We start from the raw sequence: 10,093 nt of genomic DNA, 5'->3' as shown, positions 1-10,093 counted from the left end.
TCAATGAAGTGCTACCATTGCGGAAGGATGGGTCACTATCAAAGTGACTGAAGTCTGAAGAACAAACCAAAGTGTCACCATTGCAAGAAGCTGGGAGCTGGGACATAAGGAAGAAGATTGTAGATTGAAGAACCAGTAGGTCAACTACGTGGAGTCATCATCAAGCCATGAGAAGAATGACAAGAACAACATGTATTGAGAAGCAAAAGCCTTTCCACCTTTAGCCTATATTCTTGTAATCAAATTGGACCACTTGAGAGTAGCCATGTAAGCACCCAGGGGAGGATTTGATCTTGTAACTCACACTTGACCACCTTGCAAAGGATCCTGGCACCAAGGGGAGGTGTTGAGAGTTGTGGTGCCATGAGCACATGTAGAACAAAGGTATGAGTAAAGGGCAAGCTGCCACATGGCATGGAGGAGGTATCCCACATGTGAGCCTACATATGGAGGTAAGTACCCACTCCTATAAAAGGGAGGTTCATTTGAAGTAATATCAATCAAGCACTTTGCACTATCTCAAGATTCTCTTTATGAATCCAAGCTAATCTATCTTGGAACCTAATTGACTTGAGTTATAGACCATGATCACTCGTAGGATTCATCCACCTTAGATTAGTGTCGTCATTAGAGTAGATTAGGGTCCATAGGAGAGCTCGGTTCATGCACTTTCACATACTCAACTTCATCAGAGCTGCTTTCCCTCATTTGTGTCCATCTTCCATAAAGTATTCAACCTTGTTTTAAATGAGGTTGTTCTAGTCTCTTGTATGATGTTATAATGAGGTCACAGCAGCTAAAGAAATAGCTTAGGGTGATTTGTATGATTTTATTCTATCATCGAGTACATTTTTGGTTTGTCTTGGGTGCTACCTTAAATTATGTGCTTGATTGGAGAAACCTACATATAATCAACTGATTATGAATTCGTAATTATTGCTTAATTACTTATTGAAACCTCCCACCACGAAAATGGAATATACAAGGCATTTGAAAGGATACAATTTTAGCAAAACAAATGCGTTTAATGAGGTTAACAGGCACCACACAAACATCAACACTTGCCTACTCGACTTCCTTCCATTAAGAACATATAATACCTTGTTGAATGAACTATGTGAAAGTGTTGGAAACTCAGATGTAGTATGAACATCTGCATTCTTTTTGCTCACAAGGAACTTGGAGAATTTTAATGAGGCAGATATAACAAGATAGCATATAGCAGCCGTTGTCTGTAATGCAGCCTCATCTACTTTATTGGTTCATGAGGTGCTTTCACACATATCCACAATAGTGAAAGTTTCCTAAGTAACAACAAAAGAAGAACAAAATCTATGTAGCCCACAACTTTCTCTAGATCACAGTACTGACACTCAAACCCAAGAAGAACAAACAAAGGAGAGGAAGAGGAGTAAAAAATCAGCCCAGCTCATATACAACAAGAAAATTGAAGACTCCCCAAAGCATTCTTGTATTTGTTGTAGGACACTAACATTTTCAAGGAAGCTAAGGTCATTGAGTCATTCAACAAGGGATTTCTTGCAACACAACGTAATTATTCCATCTACATTTGATTGTCATGAAAGATGTCTATGTGCATTGTGTGCCAAGCAAATAAAGAGAGGTAAAATTCCCTTGCTATCAATGAAGTAGATGTTATTGAGTCCACAAACACTGTATACATCCCTATTAAACAATATCGAGAGCTGGCTTGTATCAATTAGGATACCATTCTCTCAAATCACAGAGTTATCTTATGATGGACAATATGGATTGCTGGTAGTGAATGTGTTTGCTGACATAGATAGAGCACAAAAAGTTCTACCCCGTTTTATTGATGGCACATCAACAATACTTGTAGCCATAAAGAGAAAGCTTGAGTATGCACATGGCTATATGAGTGGACTTGTTAGACCCACTTTAACAATGTGTGTGCTAAACGAATTATTGCAAGCCCCACTATACAAATAAAATGAGGTTACATGTACTAAACACCCTTTGGTCGGATCACATTGCTTTGCTGCAAAAGAAACTGCAAAATGAGATTGAATTTAACAAGTTAAACATGCCAGGAGAAGAAGAAGAAGATCTACAAACTGACACGTTGGTGCATGGGACACAACAAGTGGTGGACTTTGAGGACAAAACTATTTATGTTGCTCCCTCAAAAGGATTCTCCCCCCTTAGCATTTTTAAAGACCAACACTGCAAGGAGCTTGCATTCCCTAAAATATTCTATGGACATGGTAGACAATAAAAATCCCCCCGAACACTTCTTATCAAACAATAGCACAATGGAAGCTAAGAAATGAAGATAGAATATTTGCAATGTCAATTGAGAATCTCTTCTTTTAAGACGATGAAAATCATGGTGTGGCAAGTAATGCAATCAACACGGGTAAGAATGAGGAAAGGACAGAGAAGGGGGAAAATAATAACAACAAGGGAGGCCGTTGCAGACACAAACATTGAGAGATTGCTTCAATCAAACATTGAGTATAAAGACTTTGTATGTCTAAGAACATCATTGGACTACAAGCACAAGTTTAAAAAGTATCTCTTTACAATGCTACGTCAACTAGGTGCACCAACATTCTTCATCACTCCATCGCTTGGTAGAAAGACTATGGCAACCTTTGATCACTTGCTTGCAAGAATTATGACCACTGATGATACCTACTAACAACAACAATACCAAAAAAAACTTGATTCGTGAAATTATTCAATCAAACCCAGTCACAACTGCACAATACTATGTCCACATGTTCAAGGCATTGAAAGAACTACTTTGTAATGACCCTACAATCTTAGGAATAGTAGAGGACTACTTCTATGGTATGGAATTCCAGAATAGGGGAAGCCAACATGACCATGGCTTAATATGGATTCAAAATGCACCAACTTTAGACAAATGTACACATCAAGAGATTACTGAGTTTATAGACAAATACATATCAACAGACATCTCCCTATTTGATAATGAAGAGAGAGACATACAAGCCCACAAGTATAGAAAAACATGCTTAAAGAGGAGCAAGCGTTGTAGGTTTGGATTTCCAAAACCACCTATGAGTGAAACTTTGATACTACAACCTCTACAAGATCATGAGAAAGAAAGTGTTCACGGTAACAACGTGAAATTAATATACAGGTGTTTGGAAGAAGAAAACATATGACATTGGACTATGCATCTTTCTTAACTTCATTGGCTTAACACAATGTCAATATATTCTAGCACTTTGATTGAAACTATCACAACCAACAATATTTCTCAAAAGAAAACCATCAGACATTAATACAAACAACTTCAACCCAACTTTGTCAAAGCTATGGCGTGCAAACATAGATATACAGTTCATCTTAAACCCACATGGTGCAGTAGCATACTGCACTTCCTACATCACTAAAGCAGACATGGCAACAACAAAAGCATTTAAAGAAATGCAGTCTTAAACACTCAACACATAAGTGCGCAATAAGCAGTTTATCTTGCACTTACACTATTACTAACAAGCAGCACAAGGCAATTCCAATACATAAACACAAGTGCCCTAGATGAACGCACATTGCTATGAAAGAGACGTTGGCAACTAGAGAAATTAGACCCTCAAAGCAAGGACATCTACTTTGATGATATAATAACAAAATATTTAAAAAGACCACCAAGCATCATAGATATTGCCTCGCAGAATATGCAAGCAAGTATAACAACATGGCAAACAAAATAACAAAAAGGAAGAGAGATAAAATTATACAATTCAACAACTACAACATAAGAAAGGACCCCGAAAACCATTACAGAGAAATATGCATGTTGTACATGCCATTCCAAGGAAATGACTTCAACATACTAAAAGGAATACCGCATGTCCTAACATGTATAAATAGAAGACATAAGGCATGTAGCAAAAAACTACACATATCGGATGACCCACAGACAACTACAAGTTTACATGCATAACTACAGCTGAAGGTAGGAATGATAATTGAGATATGCTCAGGAAACTTAGATGTCACCAATGGTCTAGAGAATGGAGCCGATAGAATATTTATGAACTCAAACATAACGGGGAACAAACCAGTCATATGGATTCACTTTCAAAACTCAAACATCGGGAATAGAGCTAGAAATAACAGCAATCAAGTTTACACACAAAACACGCCAAGAACCAATCACACAAATTCAAAGAGAGTTCCAGATCGGGAAAAACCACCTGAACACAGTAACAAGAACTCAGTTTCCTATGCAGCCAGCAGCAGCAAGAACAATACACCGCTCACAAGGACTATTAATGGACTCCGTGGCATTTGACCCTACACACATAAAATCACATGGATTGGTGTACACAGCTCTATCTAGAGTGAGGGATCTAAAAAACTATTCTTGTTAGCAAAAGTCGAGAACAAACACATCAAATTAGATACAACAGTAGTGCAAGAAATAAAAAGATTGCACCAAGAAAGCCCATGGATATTCAACCAACAACAATTCACTAAACAACAACATAACTCAATCATTATACAATCATTCAACACAGCCCACTTAAAACCGCACAGGGAAGACATAGAAAAATGCAAGAGCTTAATGGCAGCTACAATTCTATGCATACAGGAAACACATGCAAAGAATTCAAATGAGGCAAAAATTCAAGGATACAACTTCATACACAGGATTGGGTATAGCAACATATTACAACAAAAATTTACAACTAATACAAATACACTTCACACACGAAAAGGGAAATCAATGTTTACTCACAATATTCAAAATAAAAGGAGAAGAAACAATAAACATCATTAACGTGTACAAACCACCAACTACAAAAGTAAACATACTTACAAAAAACCTTATAACATTGTTATAAAAGATAGAAACAAACAAAAAAACATATATCTTAGGTGACTTTAATATAGACTACAAAAAAAAGGACAAGAAGTACAACAAATACAACAACTCATGAAGAAATATCATTTGAAACAAATGATAAATAACCCAACAACTATACATGGATCGAGAATGGATCACATTTGGAGTAATGTGGAATATAAAGAAATTAATTATGGAACAAATTTTGCATATTGGTGTGACCATTCAATTCTTTATACAAATATGGATATAATTACATAATTTTAAAAATTAAGAGGGCTGGCCTAATGAATAACATTCATCTTGTTTTTTTTGGGGGATGCATTTATTTGGGGGACTGGCTGGCGTGCAGGTAACTTGCCCTTTCTGCGTCATGGCTCCTGTCCTCCTCCTCCTCCTCGATATTCATGGCCTTTCCTGCTGCTTGCACCTCCAATGCTTGTGAATTTACCTTTTCATTTTGCCTTCTTGATCAACTATTCCTTCGTTGATCTCTATTTGCCCATTCAAGGCACTGAGATTGGATCGGGCTCTTCTTCCGGCTTTCTGCAAGATTCAAGGGAATCCTGTTTCCCTTGGCCATAATCTTGGCTCACAAATCCTGCCTTTGTTCGGTCTGTGTGGAGCGTTAAGGGACCGCTTCCAGGTTTGGTTGGTGACAAAGTTTACTGGCGATGGAAATCATGCAAGCTCAATGGTTGATCGATCATATAGAGGTAGTGTCTCTATAACCGTATGCGTGCATGCGGTTGGACAAAAACGCTTCTTTGGAGGTGGCACAGACAGAGGAGCGATGATTAAAGATACAGAGTTCATTCTCCCGGTGACTCAAATGGGACCTACAAACTGTGCGTCAGGCGTGCCTTCGTCCCGTCGCTTAGATCAGAAGACGGAGGAAGCTCTCAGAAGATTTTTACAGGAGATGACTACAACTATTCAGTCTTTGAGTAACAGACATAGCATGTTCTGCCAGAGTTACGATACTCTTGCACTTCAGGATGCAGATTTGCGCACCTCAATTCCCAGTAGAGGATCTCCGACATCTCTAGAAATGGCTGCTGCTGTTGTTGACGTATCTACAACTCAGTCTGACGATCGAGGCAGCGTCCATGTCATGCCTCAATCTTTATACCGAATGATGAACAGGTCGCATCTTAACAAGCTTCATGCGAATTCATCCGGAATGCAAGATCTTCTGATCCGACAAAGTGATTCAGCTAGATCAACTGCAGCAGTGACAAATGGAAGATGTAATGCGTATTTTCAACAGGAGAACGGGAGACATGACGTACAAAAAGTTGACGCCAGTGCCATGGATACTGGCATGGTAAATTTTGAGTGGCAGGACGGGGATCTGCCGTCTGAACAGAATTGCAATAAGCATCCTCTGGACGCCAAAACAGTACATGCGTTGCGAGGGTTTCTAGAGGAAATGAAGAAAACAATTCAGGTCTGGTGCACCAGGCATCGATTACTTGTCCAAGGTCATGGCGAGCTAGCAATGGGGATGCCAGGGTCGACAACTTTTGAATATGGTGAGCCTCCTGGAGCTAACGGATTAGATTGTCCTCCCCCAATCCAGGATGTAGAGGTGGTTGTTGACAAAATTTGGTCTGCAAACGGTGAGGCATTCTCCTTAGCTTCCAACCAGTCTGGCGTTGAGGATCGTATCACAGCGCCAGCACATGTACGGTCGGAGTTTTCCATGGGATATAAAACACCTGTCATTGATGAACAGGTCAGATCAGGGTGCTCTCAGCATTGCAACAAAGTGGAAGGGGAGGCTTTGAAGGTTGTGCAGCAATGTCCTCAGGTGGGTCACTTGAAGCCAGGTAGCTCTGTTCAGGCAAATGAGAGTGAGAGCCTGCCAGACGTTTCAAACTGTGCGCGTGTGGTGAAGGTGGTGGAGTCACCACCCTGGCTTCCTTATGGCTGGATAACAGAGGTGAAGACTCGAGCAACTGGTAATAGTGCTGGTACCACAGACAAGGTGATTTTCTTGTCATTAACGAGACATATTTTGAAGCTCTCATTTATTGTCTTGATCCAGCAGACCCGTATTTGTCTTTCCCCCTCTTTATCATTTATGGCTTGCAATCTATGATCGTCGATTCCAATCTTCATATGAGATGATCGTCGTTTCTGACCTCTCATTACAATCTGTTAATGCAGTATTATTTTGATCCAGTATCAAAGCGTCGATTTCGATCAAGGAGGGAGGTGTTCTGTTTTTTAACAACTGGAAAGCGTGGTAGATACAAACCAAAGGCAAAAGCTGATAACAATGAAGGAGCATGCAGCAGGGATTCTCTGTCAGCTCAGCCAACCAATCCATACCAATCTCTAAATGGGCAACTGGGACCTATTGTCTCTGGAATGCCTGCTGTGTTCTTTCCTTCACACATGTTCCCGAGTTTGTCCGGTCCCTTGGCTTTACCTCTTTTCAGTAATCTCTTTGTACCCTTCCCAGCTGGCCAGTGTTCAATACCTGGAAGCCTCTCTAATTTTCCAGTTCCTGTTTATCAGCTTTTTCAAGGCTACAGATTGTATAATGGGCAGTACTCTGGGGATTGGAGGATTCCTCCTCCCCATAATGATGTGGATAATACAGTCAATGAATGCAGGTTTCAGCATTCTGAGATAGGAGAGAAGCATTTTTCTGCAGGTATACAAAGTCTCAAGTGTCCCATCAGAATTTTTTCGTTCTTAAGAACTTAAAGCTGGGTTTTCTAACATAACAACCATGTTGTCCCCCTCGACTGGTGTTCATTTTTTTCCATTCAAAATGTTCAGTGGCTTACATTTTGATATGTAACTGAATTGCCTGTATACTCCAATGGACTGCTCTTCTTTGTAGTTCTAATCTTACAAATGGGGCATGGAATAGCCTTGTGTGGTTTTAAGACAAACTTTAATATTTGAACTTTTTATTGTTGGATGGAAATTGTGGACGCAAGCATGGGACTCGTAAATGCGTTTTGCCTCTTTCATTTACAGGCAACTGCTTTTTGTTCAGACTCATAAGCTGAAAATTACTCCTAGCGTCCCCTCCTTTTCATATGTTTTCTTTTAGAAAAGGAGCATTTGGACAAAAGGTATGGGGGATAAGACTCTATTATGCCTTTTAGACAGCGAGTCGATATTATCCAGACCAGTAAATTAAACTTGATCACTGAGCTTCAGAAGGAATGCTATAATGTCTGATTCCTTCACAGATTGAAGGTTTTGAAATCAACATAGGAGTAACAATTTGTTTCTGCTTCTGCCTACATTTGTCTCTGATTCTTGAGATCTGGTTGTTGTAGATGATGGTGGCACAAATACTAGAGCCTTTTCTGAGGGATCACCTCCAACTGTGCGTCCCCTGGGTGGCTCTGGGTTTTTGTTTTCAGAGGTAGCTGGCAACATCAGATCGCAGCATACTTTTGGGAAATTGCCAGAGACTTTGGAGAAGATAGAAACAAGGAGATTAGATGGAAAAGCAAGGTCTCCTCACAGACACAGCGATGAATCTGGATTGAAACTTCCTGCTAGGAAGCTCAAAAAGACAAAACCACAAGGAAAAGGAGAGTTGGAAGCTCTTGGCAGAGTCATATGTCACCAGAGTATCTCTTTCTTGCGAGATAGCAAAGATTCAAATCTTCACTGAGGCTTTGTGGAAAATAACAGCTTCAAAGGTGGCTGCAGGCTGATTCGGTCATTGTTCTCTTTTGCATGATGGTGCTTAATGCATTAAACTTGGCAGAACTGGGACAAGTGGAAGTCCCTAGTCTCTCTGTCAGGTGTTAAATTGAAAGCTGGGTTTGTATGATATCCAGGAAAGGAGATCGGCAGTCTGCCACAGCTTTTCTGTAAGCAATCTCACCTTGGAAGATGGAAGAAGTGGTTCTGAATTGCCCCCCCTTTGACAAAGGTGAGGGTCATGTTGGTAGCCAAAATTAATGTTCAATAAAGAAAAGTCATTTCAAAGGTTGGGACCTGCCTGTCGCGATAGATCAGGAATGGTAATAGCCCCCCTCCCTCCCAAATGCATGCAGTTGTTGACCTTTCTTTCTTTGCCCTTTTAACACTTAATGTTATCTTTCGCTCTTCCACGCCAGCTTCCACCCTTATGCACGTGGATTCCTGGATCAGGGTTACATGCCAGTCATGTCTACTTCTGTCTTTGCGTTAGCACAATGCTGATACCTCATGTTTGTGGTATCCTTTCTTGTGTGTGTGTGGGGATGTGTCCCATGAATGCGTCTCGTGTATGTATGGAACCTATAAGCTTCAGTAACTAAAACCGTTGAAGAATGCATGCACGCAAGGTCTGATAAGAAAACAGGGGTTTCGCATATTTAAAGCGGGTAGGGCATTTACTGGTTTAGTACAGCTGTTGTGTTTTCTTTATTTCATTGACATTTTTGGGAGAAAGTGCTGAACGTTCAAGACGAAATCATACTTAGAGCACAATTCAACCAAGCTACTGTACAACGAGGAGGAATTGTTAGCATTGGTCTTCTGTCATCAATTTGTGGAGGTTGCAAACACACACTCTATGAAAATTTGTGGGCTGATCATAGGATAGGTTTGATAAATGCTCAAGGGGAGAATATCAAAATCTAGAAAAGTGGAGGTTTGTCTTTTATCATGGTTTTGTGAATGATGTGCGATTTCATGATGTGGGACTGCTAGTGGTGGTTACAAATACGATAAAGAGGTCTTGTAAATGGATTAGCATGGTCATTTGTCATTGACAGTACAGTTGATGACCCTCGATCCCCAAATAAAATGCAGCCTGGTAGTGGCAGGATAGTTGGTGGTATATGTTCATTGTAACAAGTATTAACGCTACAATTTAAACTTGGGTCCCAATTTCTGAAAGATAGTCACAATTGTAGCGAGGTTCTGACAAAGCATTTGAGAGTTATAGATTCCTTTCTTTGGACTGGTTTTTCTCTGTTGCTCAGACTCCTTTAAGCACATTTTGTAATAACTTTAAAGAAGGTTTGGGAGATCGTAATTTACTCATTTCAAGCCCCAAATATACTTACATCTTTGATGTAATTAAAACATTTCAAGCATTATACCAAAATAGAGGACACAACTGGAGAATAAAATACCTAGTATTTTGAAATAACACTTAAGAACCACGCACAAAAAGAAAAAGGAGAACAAGCTGCATCCCCAAGTGATTTACTTCAATAGATAAGATAATTCTGATTAATGGCGCTATACCAAGCA

At 39.8% G+C, this 10,093-nt stretch overlaps 1 protein-coding gene across 1 annotated transcript; it reads left to right on the top strand.

The window, feature by feature from the left end:
• The first annotated feature begins 5,210 nt into the window (after positions 1–5,210).
• On the top strand, positions 5,211–8,921 carry LOC147892254 (uncharacterized). The gene is made up of 3 exons (XM_087388756.1): positions 5,211–6,857; positions 7,040–7,532; positions 8,173–8,921. The coding sequence occupies exons 1-3, from the start codon at positions 5,562–5,564 to the stop codon at positions 8,514–8,516; spliced, it is 2,133 nt and encodes a 710-aa protein (XP_087244882.1). The 5' UTR covers positions 5,211–5,561; the 3' UTR covers positions 8,517–8,921.
• The last annotated feature ends 1,172 nt before the right edge of the window (positions 8,922–10,093 follow it).

This window comes from Dipteris shenzhenensis, chromosome 17 (genome assembly GCF_047967505.1).
Source record: "Dipteris shenzhenensis isolate YYH24624 ecotype China chromosome 17, Dip_SZ_1.0, whole genome shotgun sequence".
Classification (NCBI taxonomy): domain Eukaryota; kingdom Viridiplantae; phylum Streptophyta; class Polypodiopsida; order Gleicheniales; family Dipteridaceae; genus Dipteris; species Dipteris shenzhenensis.
This window is presented reverse-complemented; position numbering and strand designations above follow the sequence as displayed.

What these genes read in the sequence shown, in the direction of transcription:
- LOC147892254 (XM_087388756.1), top strand. Translation starts at nt 5,562, where the DNA reads ATGGTTGATCGATCATATAGAGGTAGTGTCTCTATAACCGTATGCGTG. An exon ending in GTGCTGGTACCACAGACAAG is followed by an intron (nt 6,858 to 7,039) that starts GTGATTTTCTTG and finishes CTGTTAATGCAG; the next exon opens with TATTATTTTGATCCAGTATC. An exon ending in AGAGAAGCATTTTTCTGCAG is followed by an intron (nt 7,533 to 8,172) that starts GTATACAAAGTC and finishes TGGTTGTTGTAG; the next exon opens with ATGATGGTGGCACAAATACT.